At 43.9% G+C, this 22,299-nt stretch overlaps 1 protein-coding gene across 1 annotated transcript in view; it reads left to right on the forward strand.

Moving 5' to 3' along the window:
• Positions 1–22,299, forward strand: part of r (carbamoyl-phosphate synthetase 2, aspartate transcarbamylase, and dihydroorotase rudimentary) — a 184,959-nt gene that overhangs the window by 157,530 nt on the left and 5,130 nt on the right. Inside the window, exons 40-42 of the mRNA XM_055069310.2 lie at positions 8,160–8,315; positions 12,740–12,841; positions 14,165–14,259. Coding sequence (XP_054925285.2) covers positions 8,160–8,315; positions 12,740–12,841; positions 14,165–14,259 — 353 coding nt within the window. The remainder of the gene's footprint in view (positions 1–8,159; positions 8,316–12,739; positions 12,842–14,164; positions 14,260–22,299) is intronic.

Consider the following 22,299-nt stretch of genomic DNA (forward strand, 5'->3'; position numbering starts at 1 on the left):
TGGGGCGACTCCCGTATAGATGCGCGAGGTCGCCTTGTTGAACAGTTCCTTTTTTCTTCTGGAGCGTGCCTTATCAATAAGAAAGAACCCACATATTACTCTCTTGCAAACCGATCCTTTTCGTCAATAGACCTTAGTATAGTCTCCCCGTCTGTACTGCCTGAACTTGAATGGGAAGTTACCGACAACCCTTACGGTAGCGACCACTTCCCTATACTGCTAAGATCATATAAAGAAAACGAATATCCACCATACGCTCCTAGGTGGAAGATTGAGACAGCTGATTGGGAGAAATTTCGATCTCTAACTAGTATCTCATGGGCTGACCTGTCTTCGTTAGGAATTGACGCTGCAGTCGAGTTTTTTACAGCATTCATAATAGATGTCGCATTTAAATGCATATCAGAAGTAAAAGGCTTGGCCTGCAAACGACGTGTCCCATGGTGGAACGACGATTGTAGGATCGCTCGTAAAAAACAGAACAGGGCGTGGGGGTTGCTACGCGCTTCCCCCACTGCAGAGAATCTAGTCAACTTTAAAAAAGTAAAATCCGAAGGCAGGCGAACCCGCCGACAGGCCAGACGAGAAAGTTGGCAGAAGTTCCTATCGAGTATTAACTCGTTCAGAGATGAGGCGAAAGCCTGGAACAGGGTCAATAGGTTAAGAGGGCGACAAGCACATGCACTTCCTTTGGTAAACACAGAAGGCGATACCCTACAAGATCAGGCGGACTCACTTGGGGAGCACTTTGAGAGCGTGTCAAGTGCCAACCATTACTCGCAATCCTTTCTCAAATATAAACAAATAGAAGAATGTAAGCCACTCATGAGAAAATGTCAACAGAATGAACCATACAACTGTCCTTTTAGCATTGCCGAGTTGAGAGCTGCCTTGAGCGCATGCAAGAGCTCTGCTCCGGGATCTGACAGAATCATGTATGAAATGATCAAAAACCTACATAAAGACACCCAAGTTACACTAGTCACACTTTTCAACACGATTTGGGCTGCGGGATACTTCCCGACTACATGGAAAGAAGCCATTGTGATCCCGGTTTTGAAACAAGGCAAAGATCCTTCCTCAGTGGCAAGTTACCGCCCGATAGCCCTGACAAGTTGCCTTTGTAAGGTATTTGAAAAAATGATCAATCGCCGTCTCGTGCATCTCCTAGAGTCCAGTAAAATGCTTGACCCATTTCAATGTGGTTTTCGGGAAGAGCGATCTACAACCGACCATCCTGTGCGCATCGAAGCGAGCATTCGCGATGCCTTCGTGCACAAGCAATCCTTCTTATCTGTATTTCTGGATATGGAAAAAACGTACGACACAACCTGGCGGTACGGAATCCTGCGCGATCTTTCCGCGCTAGGTATCCGCGGCAATATGCTAAATACTATAGAGAGCTACCTAGAGAACCGTACATTTCGAGTGAAAATAGGTCCTGCACTGTCGCGTACATTTAAACAGGAAACTGGGGTACCCCAGGGTGGCGTACTCAGCTGCATGCTCTTTGTCGTAAAGATGAACACGCTTCGTGCATCTTTACCACCAGCTATTTTCTATTCCGTGTACGTAGACGATATACAAATAGGTTTTAAATCCTGCAACCTCACAGTCTGCGAGAGACAGGTACAGCATGGTTTGAACAAGGTGTCACAGTGGGCAGAGAAAAATGGATTTAAAATCAATCCTCACAAGAGTTCTTGTGTTCTGTATACAAGAAAGAGAGGCCTGGTTCCGGATCCTTGCTTAGAACTGTGTGGACAACAGATACCTGTAAACAAAGAACACAAATTTCTAGGTGTTATACTTGACAATAGACTCACTTTTATCCCACACATAAAATATCTTAAAGAAAAATGTCTGAAAACAATGAACCTCTTGAAACTTCTATCGCAAACTACGTGGGGTAGTGACAGGACGTGCCTAATGAATCTCTATAAGAGCCTGATTCGGTCACGATTAGATTATGGTGCCGTGATCTACCATTCTGCCGCCCCGAGCGCGCTAAAGATGCTAGATCCGGTCCACCATCTAGGAATCCGCTTAGCCACGGGCGCTTTCAGAACGAGTCCCATACAAAGTTTATATGCAGAATCGAATGAGTGGTCACTTCATATCCAGAGAACATACATCAGCCAAACATATTTTTTGAAAGTCCACTCTAATCCTCAACATCCGTGTTATAATACCGTTAACGAGATGACATACGCTACACTCTTTCGCAATCGTCCCTCCGTAAGACAGCCTTTCTCGCTGCGTGTGAGGGAGCTTAGTGAAGAAATGCAAGTTCCACTCCTCGAGCTTCGCCTAATGCATCCAGCCAAGCTGCTACCTCCTTGGGAGTGGCAGCTGATACAATGCGACACATCTTTCGTTCAAGTTACAAAGCACGCTTCAGACATTGAAATCCAAATGCATTTCCGGGAACTCCAACACAAACACTCCTGCACGGAGTTCTACACAGACGCATCGAAGTCACACGACGGGGTGTCCTACGCAGCCGTCGGGCCATCCTTCTCGGAAACCGATGTACTGCATGCGGAAACTAGTATCTTTACGGCTGAGGCCTACGCACTATTGTCGGCTGTGAAGCATATCAGGAAATCAAAACTCCAGAAAGCAGTCATATATACGGATTCCCTTAGTGTTGTGAAGGCCTTGATGGCATTCTCTAACCACAAAAATCCGGTAATTAACGAACTCTATTCTGCTCTGTGTAAAGCGTATGTAGGTAATCAGCATTTCATCATATGCTGGGTGCCAGGTCATAGGGGCATCTAAGGTAACGTCCTGGCGGACCAGATGGCCACGTCAGTTGCATCATTTTCTGCTAATCCCACCGCTGCAGTTCCTGTCACAGACCTGAAGCCCTTCTTACGGAGGAAACTACGGAACCAGTGGCAACGCCTATGGGACGCGGAAACAAATAATAAGCTCCACGTGATAAAGCCGCAGTTAGGATTCTGGCCTTCCGTAACAAAATCACGCCGGACAGATGTCCTATTCTGTCGTCTAAGAATAGGACACACTTTTGGCACACATAACTTTTTACTCACCGGAAACGAGCCTCCAACCTGTGGTAGATGCGGGGAGAGGCTGACCGTCCTCCACGTCCTTCTGGAGTGTCGGGCAGCCGAATCTGAAAGAAAGAAACATTTTCCCTTAGCATACCGCCAGAACATCCCCCTTCATCCAGTAATGTTACTCGGCCCAGAACCGCTGTTTGACTCCAGTGCAGTCCTGGGCTTCCTGAAAGATGTTGTCTTGCATGTTCTTAGCCCCACATGTTCGTAGCGGGTCCTCTCTTCAGAGGATACCGCTGTGATAGCTCTCTCGTATAGCACGCGCCTCTAGGCCTTTGTGTTTCAAGGGCTCTGGCGAGGCAGCAGTGCTCCAAATAATTTTACTATCTTATACATTTTCCATTTTGCATCATTCTCCTACGATGGATTTTAATGGTCATAGTTTTCTTCATTAATCATCGCCATAATTTTATAGCACGTAGATTTTACGCACTTTACAGCGACTATTTTTAGGCCACTTTACAGCCAAGTCACATCTTCCATAATACATCAACAATAACACTTGTCATGGCGCTCTTTGGCCAAACCTGGCCCTTGCGCCACTAAACACAACACATCATCATCATCATCATCATCATCAAGATCTGCAAGCGATAGGCCGGTAGCGGCGTAGACGGGCCAAAGCAACTGCAGCCAGTTGAAGTCGGCAACGGGGCAACATCATCGCTTGCGGAATCAACTTCGGCAGCGTCTTCGTTTGGCCGCTACTTCTGCTGCGATCACCACGTCCGTCAATCTAAGCAGTTTGAAACACTGTCGATAACACACCTTTTGGCGTGTATGTTTGCCACACAACCATAATCATCATCGGTCTTGCTTGCGTTTCCTTTCTTGAAAACGCTGCGCTCAATACTTTACTGCCGAGAATGATCTGTCATGCTGATAACACGCATGCTCTTCGTGACTTGGAGGTACCGGGCTCGCAGCGTTATAGAAAGGAAATGCAGGCAAGACAGATGACGATTATCGTTGTGTGGCAAATATACACCCCAAAGGATGTGAATGTTTTTTAGCGTGAAGTATGAAGTGGCATCTGCCCAGGCGTCTATGAGTGAGCGCATTGAGCGCGCGCTGTCGCACATTTTTGCGGCTGCAAACCGCTATTCCTCACGAAGCGCGGCAGGCGCAGAGCGCAGCACGAATAAGTCAGTGCAACAAATGCAATGCGTCATTGACAAATGTCGTTGACGTCAACGTAGCGATGGTTGACATTGTCTCGAGTGTACGCCGCTACATTCAAATAACACCCTCGGCACGATCGATGTGTGTAGCTATAGTGCGCAGCAGTCGGGAACACCCATCGCGCACCCGCTATCTTTGAAGGTGTTGCGGGAAAGCTCAGCGCCTGTCAACAGAGTGCACATAGTCTAGGGTGGCGGAGTTCGATATATCCATTTTTCGTCCGACCCCGTTCACAATAAAAAATTAAATATACATGCGATCTTCCAGGTGATATAGAAAGTGTTCGATATATCGAGGTTTGACTGTATATCCAACAAATACCCCGGCAACAAACGTCCGATCCCAAATGCAAATTTTACATGCATAACTTGCTCTATATCTTGAGCAGTAGTGTTTCTGATCACTTTATAAGTCCATCCAAACCTCATAAGAATGCATGCCTTCTCCTTAATGTAATTCCATTTGATACCCTCAGCATTGTCATAATGATTTTCTTTCGCGCCACTGTCAAGACTTCGTAGAGTGTCCGCTTCTCTTCTTGCTTCTACTTCTTGCGCTTGGATAGTTCCTGCCTGGCTTTGAAAGTCGCCAGTGGAATTCAGATTTCACCTTCTTTTTAATTGGTGGGCAAAGCGTCCAGAACTCATGCGTCTGTGTGCACAGTCTCGCTCTCAGCAATCTCTTGGTTTCTCATCTGTACTTTCGAGATGCACACCTTCTTGATCGATTAGTGTAGCTGCTGACTTCTTTCTTGTTATGGGAAGACACTTGGGATCTGCAGTTAAGAACTTGCAGCTCTTACTCTGGCCCTTTGTGATGCTCTTTGTAGTTTTCGTATTCATAAGCTCTACAACTGATCACCTCAAATTTAAATGCTCCTTTCACAGTGGCTTTGAGTAGAACAGCACCATAAAGCATCGCCAATCTGTGCTTTGTTCGGGTTTTTCTCATAGGTGGTGATCTATTCTTTTTTTTTTTTTCTTCGAAGCGTTTCTTTGATTTGTTTTTCTCTCTTGCTTCTTTATTTTCTCTTTTACCGTTTTCTCTACTCACTCTATCTCTGTCTGTTATCATCGCTTGCTTAGTGCACACTTCTTTCTCGCCACTCATAAAAGTTGTGCTTCTGTGTTCATCTGGACCGAAACATCTTCCTTGCTGGCCACTAGCTTGTGTTCGCAGAGGTTTCTGCAATTGAAAGCAGACATTTCCTCAAAAGTCTTGTCGCAGTAGAGTACTCTCCCTTCATGCAAGACATCTTCATTTGCTCTTCTCTCAACAAACCCCATGTGACGCGATGAGCTCTTCAGGTTCCTTTAGGTCATCATTTCTGAGGATTGTTCTCCTTCATGAGCATGGCCTTCCGTTAGGTCATGCTCATGAAGTCATGCGAGTTCCGGTAGGTATGCTACTTAAAGCACACTCATCATTCGGGTGTTTTACATATTGCTCTCTACTGCCATAGGATTCGGTGGTGCGGTCATCCATAGCCTTACAGTGGTAACTATTGTATAGCAACAGCTCACATGTGCGAGGCTTCCTTTCAGGTATGCTATGAGGGGTAGATATTATGTTGACTGCTTATGGCATTTTTATCTCTTTTGAAACTGTTTTCTATTCTGATATGCTCTCAAAACTGCAGTATGTTCTGCAAATCAAGTGGCATGGACACGGTTCCTTTCATCCTCAATTAGTTTGAGGTCCTACTCCTTGATAAGTTTGTTTCTCGCTAACAGTAGCTAATATGCTGTCCCAATCCATCTCTAGACTACCAAAATCTGTGACAAGGCCAGAAATCCTGGCAGGCTCGCCAATTGTCACGAATTTCGGCAAACTGAAGACAGACAGGGACGAGTTGCATGTGTACGACAAACACTTATAATTGAAGAAACAAACATCAAAGAAAACAACTCAAACAGTGTGCAGCACAACCTAATGGCACACATTCGCCAAAGTCCTCAGATACAACGCATTGATAAGTCCAAAATATTTACATTGAGTTCACCGATGTGGCCACGTCACCTCGTCGTCGCTGCGTACAACTTTCAGCCCACTGTTGCCCTGGTCCAGGGGTTAGGATGGTGGGCTGACCAAGGTGCCTGGATCACCCGGCCAACTCCGCTAGCCTGCGGATGGTCACCGCAGGGAGTCTCAGAAACACCGCCGTCTGTCTGTAGCTGCGGTCTCCGGTGGGGCACCTGCTCAGAATACCAGTCACAGCTGCACTGCTCCCACTAGTTTCCCGCCATCTCCAAAGTCCATTTGTCATATTCGGCCTTCAGCTCCTTCTGCCACCCATCATCCCAGAGCATAGCTGGGCTGCTCTCTTCTGCTACGTGTCCTTTTGCCACATTGGCCACATAGCCGCGCGTCCATTTTTCCACTTTTTCTTTCATATCTTCCATTCTTTTTTGATCGGACACTTTCGTATTTTGTCACTTCTTTTTCTTTATCTCTTCCACATCCACCTCGTGCTTTCTTGTCCTCATACCTTTTGTTTTTTTCTTCTTCTCCCTGTTTCTTTCTTGGCTTATGACACTAGCACTTAAACTGAATGAGCCACCTTCAGTATGTACAATGGTCAAAACTACTTGCAGCTCATTGAGAACCACCAAGTTGATTTGCTATGCTGGGTGAGAAATTACTTAAGAGAAATGTTTTCTTTGCAAAGATTAGAGAGTACAGGTCTATACAGCATTAAATCGGTACTTACATCACATTTCTGTATTGTATTCTTTTTATTTGTTCCCCCTCCCCCATTAAAGGGAAGTCTGAATGTTCTAAACCCTGTGAAAAGGTACTGCCAAGTGTCCAAGTGCCTAGATAACTTACTATTATGTCTTTTTTCTATGAACCAGTTTAGGTTTTGGTACTGAACAGATGACTGTGTCATGACATCATTATACACTGGTGCACTGCTCCTGTGATTAGTGTAGCTGCCATCCTTAAACATATCAGAGCCAGTAGAAACATGCGTAGTGTTCCCCCTTTTAGCTTCTTCTTCATCATCTTCCTTTCTTTCTTTCTTTATTTCTTTCTTTCTTCCTTTTTTTTCCTAAAGAAACAAGATTGCTTACCTATAAAACTCTAGTGTGGCCCATCTTGGATTACAGGTGTGCCATTTGGAATCCATATCTGAAGTCTGACATAAAAAAAAAACTTGAATCTCTCCAAAAAAAAAAGCTATTCAATTTATATGCTGGTGTTACGACAAGGACTTCTCCCTCTCTTCTAACCTTCCCACCTTGAACCTGTCTTCCCTAGTAGAGCGGCATCATGTAGAAAGCCTTTACTGTTTTACACCACTCTTAACTCTGAACATTGTTCATCTTTGGAATACATTGAGTTTGTTAAAGCGTCTTAACACACAGAATTCTCACCCACTAAATATAGCACCTCTGTATGCCAGGACTAACAAATTCAAATATAGCTTTTTTCCCCGATCCATCAAAATTTGTAACCAGCTTCCCCCCAACATTCAAAAATTGCCATTTGATCATTTTGTTAAGGCACTCACCGGTTGATGCTTGTGATTCCTAGGACCATGTATTGTACACCATGCATATATGCATATATGTGTGTATTGAGACCATTTTATTTATTTATTTACATATTCCTTGCACTTCTGCTTTGCTGTGTGCATTGCACATTTGATTTTGTACCCTACTCCTGCAATAACAGGGTTGCAGTATGTATAAATAAATAAATAAATAAATAAATAAATAAATACTTGCTAGGTGTCATATTTTCGCATGCAAGAGGTGGGAAGTAGACTTTCAGCAACTTTTCTACAAACTTCTTCAGCCTGCTGCTAACGCCAATGTCATGTTTGAATGGTGTTGTGTCCAGAACATTGTTTCATTGTGCATGTTACTGCTCCAAAATTTGATTCAGGTGACACTCGTGGGTGACTTGAAGCATGGCCGCACAGTGCATTCCCTGGCACGGCTGCTGACTCACTACAACGTTCAGCTGCGCTATGTGGCCCCAGCTAACCTGGGCATGCCTCAGTCGGTGCGTGATGTCGTGGCTGCACAGGGAATCACTCAGGTGAGAGGGAACAAGCGTTTCACCATGTACGCCTTTGTACAGTGATCTCTGTCCACTGGCATTCATTTGTAATTAAACAGCGTGGTTGTATTGACTCTAGCTGGTTTTCAAGTTGGGCAGGCCATGTAATACTGACAGGCGTACATTGTTTATCATTTGTTTATTCTTTTTCCAGGGACCGCTTTTCACCTGCTAACAACAGCTTAAATTATCGCTTAGTGCAACACGTACCTGTATGCATTGGAATCTACTCAAATGTTATTATTGATTCAATCTGTTGCCTATGTTGTTGCTGCGGAACCTTGTGTAATCGGATTGCATGTGCAACACGAATAGTCTTGTGCCTTGTAGAACTCGCGCAAGCACAGTAGAACCCCATTGATATGTTTTTAAGGGACCGTGGAAAAAGAAACGTACCAGCTGGGAAAACGTAACTGTAACAAAGAACACAAATTGCCACAGCATAACGTCAGAAACAGTTCGAATGGCTGCCAGTGCAGTTAGATGTCACGGTGGTCATACTGTGACCAGGAATGGCACATGTGTGGCTGTATAATTAGAGGACACGTACGGTGTTTTGTGACAGTGACCCCCCACTGCATTATTTTGTGTACACTCCACTGCATAACACGGTTCTACTGCAGCGAAGCTGACTAAAGAGAACCGGCAATTGTGAAACGCAATGACTTTTGCAGGCCCCAAAGTAAATGTAGCCCTGTACTTGGCAGAATTTATCCAGTGTGTGTGGTTACCAGTAGGCTTTAATCAATGTGCACTTTTTCAGATGCTTCCCGAACTGCTATGTGCTTGCTTTCTCCCTATGTTTATGCAGTGCCTGGCTTGTGCAACTTTTTTCGTTTAATGTAAACTTCGGCCGCTTGTTGCGTCATTTGCTTGTTGCAACATGCAAGAGCCGATTTTTCCCACTGCCGTTATATTTAAGTGACGGCCACTTTCGAATGCAACGTTCAAATGCAGCGTAAGATGCGGAAACATCACAGAATGGCGCAGTATCAGTGGCAACATAATACATAGTCAATGGGATTTAAGTATGGACCACAAGAACATGACTTAGCAGCCAGGAAAACGCAACAGCAAGGAACGTATCAGTCGGGTTCCACTATACCATTGATTATGCTGGAATCTTTGTTAAGTCACGTATAAATAGCCGACGTGCTTGACATGGAGATTAGATTTTGACGATGAACGAGTGTGCTCGCTGCTAGCATTGTGCTCAGTGTTACTTGTTTTGCAGGATACAGGTGTGCCCAATAAACAGTTCATTTCATGACTTGCGTAGTGCCCACTGTAGTTCTTCACCGTCACTACAACGTGACATTACGCAGGGCAGATAAACAGTAGTCTACTAGAGTTACATAATGGATGCCAGGGGAAAGAAAGTGCAGTCAAAGACAGTAGCGAATTTGTTGGTGCGATGAAATTAGGAAATTTGCAGACACAACTAGCACAAGTCAGGGATAGCTGGAGATCACTGGAAGAGGCTTTAGACCTGCAGTGAACTTAAAAATGGGATGATGATGGTTGTGAATATGCATCAAAAGAAGCAAAAGGTATTCAGGTAACAAGTGTTCTAGCCAGCCTTTGCCCAAGCTCTGGCTGATAAAGAGATCAGTTACCTGAAATAGCAGACCCTGCATCATCTTCATGCAGCTTAAGTAAGCTTAAATGCTTAAAATAAGTTGAACCTAGTCATGAAGTCGCATCAAGCAGGTAAATACCTTCATTGTATCTGATATTCATTATAGGCATACATGCAGATAGTATTAGTAAAAATATTTCAAAGAAAAGCAAGCGCAGCCTTTGATTGGCTGTGCTTGCTTAATGACCTGTCGACATCTTTCCAAGTTGATGTGAGGCACGGGAGCAATAAATTACATGCACATGCTCTGCGCCTACGCAAATATGCAGGCATACCATAGCTGTTCTGCATTGGTGGTAGTGGTAAGTGGCTGTGCTGGAGTAATTGTGCAGGTCCAGAAATAATGTTGTGTCTGAAAAATTGGACGCCGACAGTGTTTGACATTTCTCCTTTCAGAATGTATATTTTGAGCCACATGCAAATGAAAATTAGTTTCGGTGTTACAGATACCGTGTCGAATCCCACCTTTTTTGTTTCTTGCCCTAACCAATACCGTGTAGGTTCCTGCATTTTAGCTTTTGTTATAGCAGGAGAATACTCTTGAAATCAAGCTTGACTAACCCACTTTGTATTTACTTCTTTACATCCAATAATTCACTGTACAGTCACCAATCGATTACTCGGACTCGAAATGGACTGTCAAAAAGTCAGAATAATTGCGAGTCTGGAATACTGGATTCGCCAGAACATGAGAGCCTAATACGGATGTGATCTGCATGTGGTGCAGTTATGCTACATCGGTGAAAATTGAACGCTCTGTAGTCTGCTGTGGCTGGTGCAGGAATAGAACATGTCATATTGCACGCTGGAGCCGCTGAAAGAGGGTGCATAGCTCGCTAACTTGGCTGACCAGCAGCATGCTGACCTATATGCAGTTCGGGTTGACTAAAGCTAGCATGTTGCATTTGTGCCTTCGAACAACAAAGAAGCACTCGCTCACCGTGCACTTTTGCACTTGCGCTGCGGTGACAACTGATAGCCGCAACGGCTGCAGATCGCGTTTAAAGCACAGGGTAAAATCTTAGCAATCTTAGCAACTCCAGCATGACGTATCCAACTTCACTGGGCGCTGCCTGGCATGCTGGAAATTCTAGACTCGTGCATTGATCAGACAACTACTGCCATCTGTAGTAAAGGATGGTAATGATAATAAATAAGTAGCTGAGGCATGGCCAGGCTGGAGTGGCTCGGTGCTGATTAGGTATGCATTAACTCACAGCCAGACAGGCCGGACGGCTGCCGTGATAAAGCTTCGCCCATTACGCTCTGGCGGCATTGCATTCTTGCATGGCTTGCTGCCACATCTACACCATGGCCACTGCATCGCGCTTGCATTTGTGACATATGCAGCATGCAGTTTCTGCTCGTTTCTGGCACTGTGTCAGAAAGGCTTTTGTTCATCTACTTCGACGTGTCCCATGTAGAGACATGTGAAATGCAGATGATGCACTACCGGAAGTGATCGGTCGAGAATAACAACTCTGAATACAGCTTACCTTTTGTTTTCCTGCGCCATCGCGGCTTATAGTACTTATAGTCATGCTGAGAAAGCGTTTGCCAAGCAAATCTTGATGGGTAAGTGACTATGCTATTGAAGTGTAGCTTGTGCAGCTTCGTTAACTGCAGTTTACATGCCTTGTGCGCGTTGGCTAGTCCACGTTGCACTTGCCTGCTGCGCCATGATGCATGCTTGCACTCTCAAAGCTGGGACAGGAAAGGTGTGTTCGACCTTCCTCTACTTAGCGTTGCGTACCGCACAGCCATCGCTCGTGTTCGAGTACGTATTTGAGCACCCGATGGCCACGCAGCGCATCGACATTCTTACAACTCAAGTCAGGAGCGCAACAAGGAGAACGCATGCGGAGGCAAACGCCCGTCAACTTGCAAATGATGACCGAGCAATGCTCCTGGCTGCCTAGGTGCAACTGAGAGATCAGCAGTTGCATACAGTTCTTCAATATTCGCCATATCCACATTGCTACCGCTTTGCAGCCAGGTGTACACGCCGTCTGCATAGGCACTGTTTAATACCTGCTAATAACAAAATTAGGCAATTACCAGCCCTGCGACTTTGCCAAGGTTACTCTGAGAACATACGCTAGGCATTTATAGTCAATATATCCCAAGTGAAATTTCGTTGCAGTTTGCCTTTAAGTCTATGAGTGGCAGTGCCATGGAGCTGTCGAAATTATGGGCATCCGAATAATCAGTCAGCGATCTGCGTTCACTTAATGAGGTTCGACTGTAGTAACAAAACAGCAGACAATAAATGCAGAAATTAGCTAACATTATACCACTTAAAATTAAGACAAATGTTTGGGCAGGCCATCTAATGCATACAGCAGATAAGCATGGTGTAATGGAGTTACAGAATGTGTGCCAAGAGAGGATAAGCACAGTCATTTAGGGCCGCAGATAAGATGGTTTCACGAGATTTTGAAATTTGCAGGCTTAAAAAAGCAGTAAGCCGGCACAAGGATGTTTGCTTTTTCCTTCCTTTTTTACTGTCTTGAAATGGCTGGCTGGAATGTTCCCTCCATCCCACATATCTACAGTTATTAAGCAACAGTAACAAAAAGACCGGCGTAATTCGATGTCACCGGGAGGGACACTTGTCCTGTTGTGGGCTGATTAAGCTGCTGCTGCTTCTGATCCAACGTCAATTATGTGTGTTATTTTTTTCAGTGACACCTAATTCCTTTGTTTGTGCCTTGTACATATGCAAGTCTGTATTTTGACCACTCCGTCTTTTTCTTTTGAGCAGGAGGACATGGAGAGCCTGGAAGCAGCGTTGCCAGATACGGACGTGCTGTACATGACCAGGATTCAGAAGGAACGTTTCAGCAGCGTGGAGGAGTACGAGAGGGTATGCCCAGCTTACGTGCATTCCAGGGTGGAGCACGCAGTGATTTTCAAAGCTTAGGGGATTTTTTGTTTCCCCTGCTTTTCAAAATTGTGCATCGACCTTTTAAAGTTTTGTCGCATGCAGTCATGCCCCTGTCAGAAATGCAATTTGCCCATAATTGTAGGTAGTTAGTTTGGTGCCAAGAGAGAAATGAGCGATCATACTTTCACAATAGGTTGTTGCTTGCATTTTATTTGATGTGAGAGCATTGCAGCTGCTTCTCATCCACAAGATGGCACCAATTTTAGCATTGATCACTTTAATTGAACGTGCTTAACACAGGTCGTCTTTCGTTGAATTTGACCCGCTCTTAGTCGTAGGTAAAAAGCATTGATCAAAAGAAAAGATCAAACTATGCAATCAGTGCATACTACACAACTGAAAAAAAAAAGTTACTCAAAGAGCAAGTTGGTGGGGAAGAAGTAGCTGGGGGAAGTTGTGGCACGTTAGGCAGGAAAGGCAAGATGGAGGAATTTCGCCGTAGGCAATCAATGGTTCAATGGCCGTGGCCACTTGACTGCAAATTTATTGCCTGCATTTATCACTACGTGTTAGCAGACACTAAAGAAGAGAAAAGTAACATGGCTGTGTTAGTAAATTAGCTTTCTTCAATACCAGAAAACCCTTATTTCCATGAGAAAAGGCTTGGTAAGCCAGAAAAGATGCAAAAACAAGATATGGGCGGCCTTGAAGCACCCAGACGAGCACACCTTGTCGTCACGTCTGCTCGGGCCTGGTAGATTCTCTCTCGGCAAAGATGGACTACATTGTGTCCTATAACAGCCAAGCACTGCATTTTGCAAGTTTCAAGAACTTTTACTGAGCCTGAACAGCCTAAATACCAAAAGATATTTTGAAATCAGCGATGCCACAGTGACATACTGACACTGGGGTTCTGGCTCAAAATCTAAAAAATGAAACTGGCTTTCCATTTTTTATAATAATAAACCTATATGTATCTGTGAAATTAATGAAGATAGTTTTGAAAGAATACTGTATCAGTCTAAGCTTATTCAGCGTCACTGTTTAGTGTCCCTTTAGTGAATGCTTCCTAGCAAGATGTTAACCACCGAAAGTGTTGATGAATTGCAGAAACCTTACTTAAAACTCTCTACGTAAAGTTCTTGGCTGGAAGTACAACTTCATTGTATCAGTATTTTGGTGTATAGAAATTCTGCATAGGTTCAGCTGCATAAGTGTGTACTCCTAAGCTAACCTTGCCTACCCTCTTTCTATCACTCCCCTCCCCTACCTCCCACCCCTTCTGTTTTGGATATCACGTAGGCTTGTGGCCTCTTTGTGGTGACACCTCAGCTCATGACGAAGGCCAAGAGACGCATGATTGTTATGCATCCCCTGCCACGGGTCTTTGAAATCAGGTATGTGCGTCTTCTTTCCATGGCACGCCAGTGGACCCTTTTCCTCACTTGCAAGTGTGCTTCACCACGTTACAGTTTTGCCCACCTGTCTTTCGCTGTCTGCCTAGACTGTTGCTATAGGCACAGGATGTCTAGCAAATGGACGGCTAGCTTCACTTTTGCTATTATGTGTCTCCTAAAAAATGCCAGTTAAAAAATTGTTAGTCACAGTAGACTCATCGATTTGACTCTGGCTAATTCGATTTTTCAGTTGATTTGATCCCATCTGAAGGCACATGCCAGTGCCCATACATTCCTGTGGGCCAAAACTTTCATTATTTGGATTCTGATATTGGACTTGACTGGTCAGCACAAACTCGTCTGACCCTGCTGTTGACCCCGATAGTGACTCCTTTAGCGGCACCGTCTGTCCTGATGGCGCATTGAGAGAGAGACAACCATTCAGAACATGAATCGAGATAGCCCCACTGACATAAATATTGTGTCTCATATTGACTGAAATTAGCACTGTTTTTCTTGTTAAACGATGATTCATGTTTTTAATTCTTCAGAACAAATCGTCAAAAAGCTACCTTTGGCGTTCTCACGTGACAAATGCATGATGAAAAATAGGATGCCTTATCACATGACCTTCTATTCAGTCATTCTTTAAATATTTAAATGCAACACATTTTTTTCTATTATGTTTTTTCGATGACTTACAATCCACCTCTGAACCTTCAATTGTAATGAATAGGAAAGTGGCACTGTGTCCTTTAAAATTAGGGCAGCGCGCGCTGTAGCCTGTTCTCGGAGGCCATAGTGGCATCATGAGAACTTGTGCTTACGTCCAAAAGAGGGCACTACTTTCCCAATTGGTAGCACTATGATTTGTAGCAGCCACAGATGCAACAGCTTAGTGTAGCGAAGCTTTCGAATAAAAGGAAAGCTTATTACAGCAGCATCTCATTTTTCGAAAGTAGTGAAAAAGTCAAAATGTGGATGGTTAACGAAAGTTGTCCTCACTCCTGCAAAATCCACCTATCATTCTGGTTTCTCGGGCTATAGGCATTGCTCTCCCTTGTCAGTGTTGTTGGCATCGGGACTAGCACTCGGGTGTTCTTGCATTTCGGCCACATTTTGATGGGGGCGAAATGTGAAAACACCCGTGGTACTTAGATTTAGCTGCACATTGAAGAACTCCAGGTGGTCCAAATTATTGTGGAATCCCCCACTACAGTGTGCCTCATAATCAGATCGAGGTTTTAGCACGTAAAACCCCGTAATTAATCTGTTCTTTTAAGAGGTTGCTTTCAAAAAGTCCACTTACGAAATTTTTTACGCACTTTTGGGAGTAACCGCTGCAGGTATAAACACTACCAAGGATTACCTTTTCGTTGCAACATAACAAGTTGGGTCCATAAAAATTGGTTGTCAATCTCTTCAAGGGACAGTGGATGCGTCAAGTGGATGTCAACTCTCACCAAAAACTCCTATTTTTCACTTGTGTTAGAAAGATGTTTAACCAAAAAAAGCAGTCCACAATGAATGATTACTAGGGTTTTGCGAATATCCAAAAATTTCTAATAATAATTGAATAATATATTTTTGGTATTGGTAGTATTTGATTCAAAAACTGTATTCCGAAATTTTCAAATATTCAGTTCTATAAGAATATTCAAAACAAATCGAATGTATTACTGGCCGTGTGGGAGCAAACATGGTTAGCGTTTCCATCTGTCTAATCTAAGAATGTGCGTCCGATATCACTTTGAGTTTTGTGATAATTTCATGCTACTGCCAAAATTTCACCTGCTAAGCTTGCTTAGCCGCTGCGCGTCTCAGCTTTGTGAAAAGCCAGCCTCTCAGAGCAAAGGGCGCTAGTTTAAGGACATCGAGGGTGCACTCTTTTGCAGTGCAACCCCTAGCTTGACTGCAAACGCTATGAGTGACACAGGGTCAAATGCATCCGAGTTTATGGGCATCTGATGTTGTATAATAAGGCACAGGAGTTGGAATCAGTTGGCGCAGGACAGGGGTAATAAGAGGCCTTCGCCCGGCAGTGGACATAAAATGGGCTGATTATTATTATTATTATTATTATTATTATTATTATTATTATTATTATTATTATTACTAAGGCACTGGTTGGTCAGAACAAACAGCTAGCGGGATTCAGTTTCCCAAGTTAATGCAATCCCAATGCACAAAATCTTTTAGTATATAAAGTCCTTCTGGGTCTTTTTTTTCTGTTTTTTTTTTTTTTTTTTTTTTTTTTTTTTTTTTTTTTTGCCATGGACAATGTATTTCCACTGTTAACATGTGTAATACCTGTGCATATAATTATTCATTATTCGAAGTTAAGTGCTCGTGTTCGATGCATATTAGAAAATTTTGATGTTCGTACATCCCTAATGATTACAGTGTTTACTTTATCGTGAGGTATGCCACTGTTTACAAAAGAATTGATGCTGAGATGGCTGGCATAGTGCATTTCAATACAAAAGCAAAATTGCACTTGCAACATCCGGTCACCAGAGCCAGCTTGGCAGCATTATCAGCATTGCAATCGCATTAGTGTGTTAGAACAAGTTATGTGCAACATGACATCATGCTGCTTGCAGTCTTTGTTTCAAATGCGCAATTGACCATAAGGAGGATGACAGTGATCCATAGAGAGCAGAAAGTGCTGTCTGAGTGTGGTGATGATGAACATTATGTGTAAATGAACTGCCAGTCTGGAAAAGTAAGGTTCAATCTTTTATTATTATCATTATTATTATTTTTTTTTAGGTCCTCTGTCATTTCTAGATTAGTTTGTTACTTTGAAGCCATAAAATTTCGATGCACTTACAATTCGAGGGCATGTTAGAATCGGGCAAATGAAGCATAGACCATTCATAAGCTATACCAAGGCCGTTAGCTTTGATCTGAGTTTTTGAAGACTGGGATCGCAGAGTGATGCGAGGCGAGAACCTACCTACGACAATATGCCTGGAATAAGGCAAGAAGTTTGCATCAAAAGGGAACACTGCAAGAGTGCCGAGTGACTGGCAGAGCATTGCAGGCAGCACAGCTTTCATTAGAGTGGCAGTGATGGGAGTGGAAAAGGCTGTATTGCCGAGGCAGCGTTCATTCAATAGCTTGCTAAGGCAAGAGGCATGCAGAGTCTTTAAAGCATTTTCTTTTCTTTCTTGTCTTCTTCTTTTTTTTTTTTTTTTTTTTTTTTTTTTTTTTTTTTTTTGAGAAAAATTGATTAGGCAATGTGATGCGCCATACAGTAGCAATGTGGGCAGAGAAGTAGAGAAGAATGGCTATATTTGTGCATTTGCCTGCACTTGTTGCTGCGGTTAGGTGTAAGCAAGAACTTCGAGATGCAGTTATTTTTTGCTGGACTAGGAGCAGGCAGTATGGCTGTTGTAGAAGCTTATATTTATCAGGAACAATGAAAAGGAATACAGTAGAACCTCATTCATACATTCTGGAAACATATGCAGGAAAAAATGTACTAACCGGGAAAATGTACGATTCAGTCACAAAAAACTTTGGCAGACTCAATTGCAGTTAGCATCTATGTAATGCGAAGCATTCCACAAATTGTTGCAGCATGAGACCGACGCATGCTGAGATGGTGGGGCCCAAGCGGCCTGAGACTCGAGTTGTTGTTTTTGCGGCTTCGGCAAGCTTACTTTTGCGCTCCTTGAATTCGACCTGGGTCAGCTGCTTCTATGTGTGGGACATCTCAGCAGGAACTTCTCACGGGCCTGCTTGGCAAGAATTGCTGTGACATGACATGCAGATGTGCATCGAGATGGTGGGGCTCAATCGGCCAGACGCGCTTTGTTGTTTTCCTGTTGCGTAGTGTTTTGACAGCAAAGAGTAACCAAAACTACGTCAAACGGATGGGCAACAGCGGAATACATCGCCACCAGACAAAACATGACGCTCATTTCACGCCGCTTGCAACAGGGAACGGCGGCGCATTTTAGTTATCGCCTATTAAAAACGTGCAGTACACTTGCTGACACGCTATCAAACAGATAGATGAAGATGCTTATCGCAGTAGGATTGGTGGCGACAGCTTTGAATACGGTGTGTGACAACCCAAGAGGTGGTTCATTCGCCGGTGCACACCAGTGTTCTCGCTTAATACGTGGGATTGTACTGCAGGGAAGCTGCTGTGGCAAGCTGTTGCTCTTGATCGTGTGCGACTCGCACTTTTTCTTGTTCACATGGGATCTATTGGCCAGAAAATGTATTATACGATTGCAGTTTGGCATTGCACTGAACATTGGTGCTGGAGTATCATATTTTCTGTGAACGTATTAACCGGCAAAAACGAAGTGTAACTCTATTGGGTCGTTAGTGAACGTTGGCACCTAGAAATCATATGAAACAGGATCGTATCAACAAGGTTCCCTGTAGATAAGAAAGTCCTCATGTGCACTCAACTGGGAGTTTTTTTGTCACACTCTAGTGGGATGCATTCGTGCATGCACTTGTTGTGATTCTGGAGGTCCAGTTGCTTAGTTCATCTATACTTCAGTCAAACCATTTTACTTGTCTTTTCCTACGTGGTTGTCAGTCTTCTTGCAATCAGTCCCTCTAAATTATTATTTGATAAACAGATTAGCTGGTTAAGTTCTGGCCTTTTGCAGCTGCTACTGCTATCTTGCTTGCAATAAGTGTGCGTGTGCACGTGTATGTGTGTGTGTACAATGTGTCATGTATTAGTTATACATGATGTAGATTGTTTTCCCCTCCTAATTTGGCACTAAACATTGCTGCATTCTGCATCGAGGGTCTCACATGCTTGTCTCTGTCCTTCATAAAGGCGTGGATATAGTTTGGCGTAATGCAGGCCAGCGCTCAGTGGGCGCTCTGCAGTCTAGCGTAACCATGCAGCCAGTGTGACTGGAGGCATATGGCGTGCATTGCACGGCCAGCACAGGAATAGAGCATGTCCCGTGTCACACCGAAGCCGGTAGACCAAAGTGCATCCCACGCTTTCTTTCCTCGCTGGCTACATGCTGACCTACCGTTCAGCTGCACTCAAGAGATTGCGCTGTTTGTGCGTTCATCAAACACAAAGGTGCTCGCTAACTGTGCACTTGTGCCCATGCACTGTGACAACACTTGTTTGCCACATTGTTGCAGGCCACATTGAACATGCCGAACCACACAGGTGGGCAAATTTTAGGCGATCCTGGCATTGCCGGCCTTACACGTTCAACCTTGTTGGCCGCTGCCAGGCATGCTGGCAACGCCCAATTATATCCGCGCCTTAACCACGAAAGGTCAACAGGACAGGGGTTACCGTTCATGTTCTGCAGTGAATATGTTGCTGCCTCTAGCAGCGACATGCGTTCAACAATCCTCAAGCCACTGAGCCACTAGAACATATCACTAGAACACTAGGGTGGTTATGCATTGGCAGAGGCTTGCCTGTTAGCCCACTACAGTGCTGGGCAGTATCGAAGATACATGTATCTTAGATACGATCTTAGATACTCTTTGGGTATCTTGTATCTGTATCATGATACATCTGGCAAGACATGTATCAGTATCTGTATTTCCGATATATGGAAGAATGTATAGTGTATCTTAAGATACAAGGTACTGCTGTCGCAACATCACCGTGTCAAACTATAAACGTTGGCTGAACACCCCTTTTTAAACTGTGGATGCATTCTGCGACGATCACTTTCACTGACAGTGTGACCTTGGCGATAGTAGTGCCGTCAGGCGTGCACTAATTGGCTGGTTGGGCAGTCAGATGATGTAATGTTCAACCAGTCAAGCAGCACATGCCTGACGGCCAAGGCATGGCCAAGGTGATAGTATCGCCGCAGTGGATCGTCGTAGAATATGTCCCCTGATACTGCTGCTACTACACCACCTGAATAGAACTAAAGACAGCGACATTCTTTTATCTTTCCCCCGAGAGCCCTCCAGCGAGGGCAGGTGATGATCTCCACATGTCCCTATTGGTGGAGCAGAGTCATGTGATGGCACTCGCGCCATCTCAACCAAAACAAGTGCATGAATGTCTGCGCACAGCCGACTATTTGTTTGCTTGATTTCTTGTTTTATTGCAATAGCAATTGTATCGGCACTCCAGGCACATTTGTACCGTCGCCATCGCCGTGAGGTTTTTTATGAGTCCAAGGGCAATAAAATCGTTGCCGCACACCGTATGCTGTATGTACGAGTGAAAGTGTGTGAGGGTGAGCCGGCGATTGCTGCTCAATCTTGCGCACACAAGCGAGGAAAGCAGGGAGGAAGCCCGCCATCTTCTGTCACGTGAAGCTCCTTGGGGGGGGGGGGGGGGGCAATCTACTCTGGGTGGCCTGGGCGGCCACACGCACTTGCCCGGTCTGCTGTATCCTGAAAACGATCTTCAAAAGAGACACATTCCACTGCACACAGCATTTCCATGGCGTATTACGCATTGATGAGACATGCAGCACGAGAGTCAATTCGCTCGCTGCTGCTGCCGTGCTTCAGCATTCAGCAAGTTACCGCAGTCATCGAGTGAGATGTGTTCGGGTTTACTTGTGCATGCGTGACACCATGCTTGTAAATTTATTTAGTATGCCTATGTTTACAAGTTTATATGGCTGGTAAAGCTTTTATCCTTACTTCGTATAGCTGTCTACTAATTTGCTTTCACGATGATTGCGTCACCTTTCGGGCGAAACTGCAACTTCTTTAGTTGCGTCAGTGCCAAGGTACTTGCTCATAGCCACCATACTGTGCTGAGTACACCAATGCATCCGGCCTCTTTAGCGCAAATTCTGATGCTGCTATGGTGTCGTTATGAAGTTTCTCTTGCGTAGTGCTTTGTTGCAAAGTCTGAAGAATGCAAGAATGGGGTTTCCTTGTATCTAATAGCTTTCACACATGAGTGATTTAAATGATCTCGTCGATATAAGTTTGACTGTTGTGAACCAAAGTGTGGATGATACTGCTTCCGGGAGACTTGTGCATAAGGTGGCTATTTCTTATTTATTTCAAAATACTGCAGGCCAATGTGGTGGCCCAAGCAGGTGTGGCTTACATCCAACATGAATGTACAAAACAACAGACAACAAAAAGCAAGAAAGAAAAAAAAACAAAGTTTAAGAGAGAAGGTGACACTCCAACTCAGCGAGAAAATTATTGGAACCAAAAATATCAGACGGCAATGAATTGCAATCTTCCACAGTTCTAGGGAAATAACTGAATTTGAAAGATTTTGTTCGGGCAAAGATTGGGGTTAGTGCAAATTCATGGCCATGGCGTGTGCGTCGTGTTGTTAGGGGTTTTATACTGTCAGGCAGATCTATTTTTATGTTACCAAACACACAATTATAAAGAAATGAAAGGCGACTAAACTTTCTGCGGGCTTCTAGAGTAGAAATACAGTTTAATTGCATTAGATTGGATGGGGAATCAAGTCTACGATATTTGCCATATATAAACCTAACAGCCTTCCTGTTAATATGTTCAAGTTGCATGATATCTTTCTTTAAATAGGGATCCCAAATGATAGAAGCATACTCAAGCTTAGAACGAACACTGGTATTATAGGCTAAAAGCTTTGTTTGTGAAGGTTCAAATTTCAGCTTTCTTTTAAGGGACCATAACTTACGTAGTGCAGATGTGCAGATATCAGAAATGTGGGTTGACCAAGTTAAGTTGTTTGTGAGGGTGACACCTAAGTACTTATATTTGCCTACAATTCAAATACTATTGTTCCTAAGGGAATAACAGAACTGGTTTGGATTTAATTTCCTGGTGATACGCAGTAGTACTGTTTTCTGAGTATTTAGTTGCATGCCCCATTTTTGACACCAGTCGTCAATAACATTCAGTGCATGTTGCAATTCAACGTGATCTCTGGGTGATACGATTTGTTTAAAAATGATACAATCATCCGCGAACAAACATACAGACACATTTTCGGGAATAACATCAACCAAGTCATTACCATAAATTAAAAACAAAAGTGGTCCCAATGCACTTCCCTGTGGGACTCCAGGCGTGACATGAAGAATAGCAGATGATGAATCAATAATT

Source organism: Dermacentor andersoni, chromosome 9 (genome assembly GCF_023375885.2).
Source record: "Dermacentor andersoni chromosome 9, qqDerAnde1_hic_scaffold, whole genome shotgun sequence".
Lineage (NCBI taxonomy): Eukaryota > Metazoa > Arthropoda > Arachnida > Ixodida > Ixodidae > Dermacentor > Dermacentor andersoni.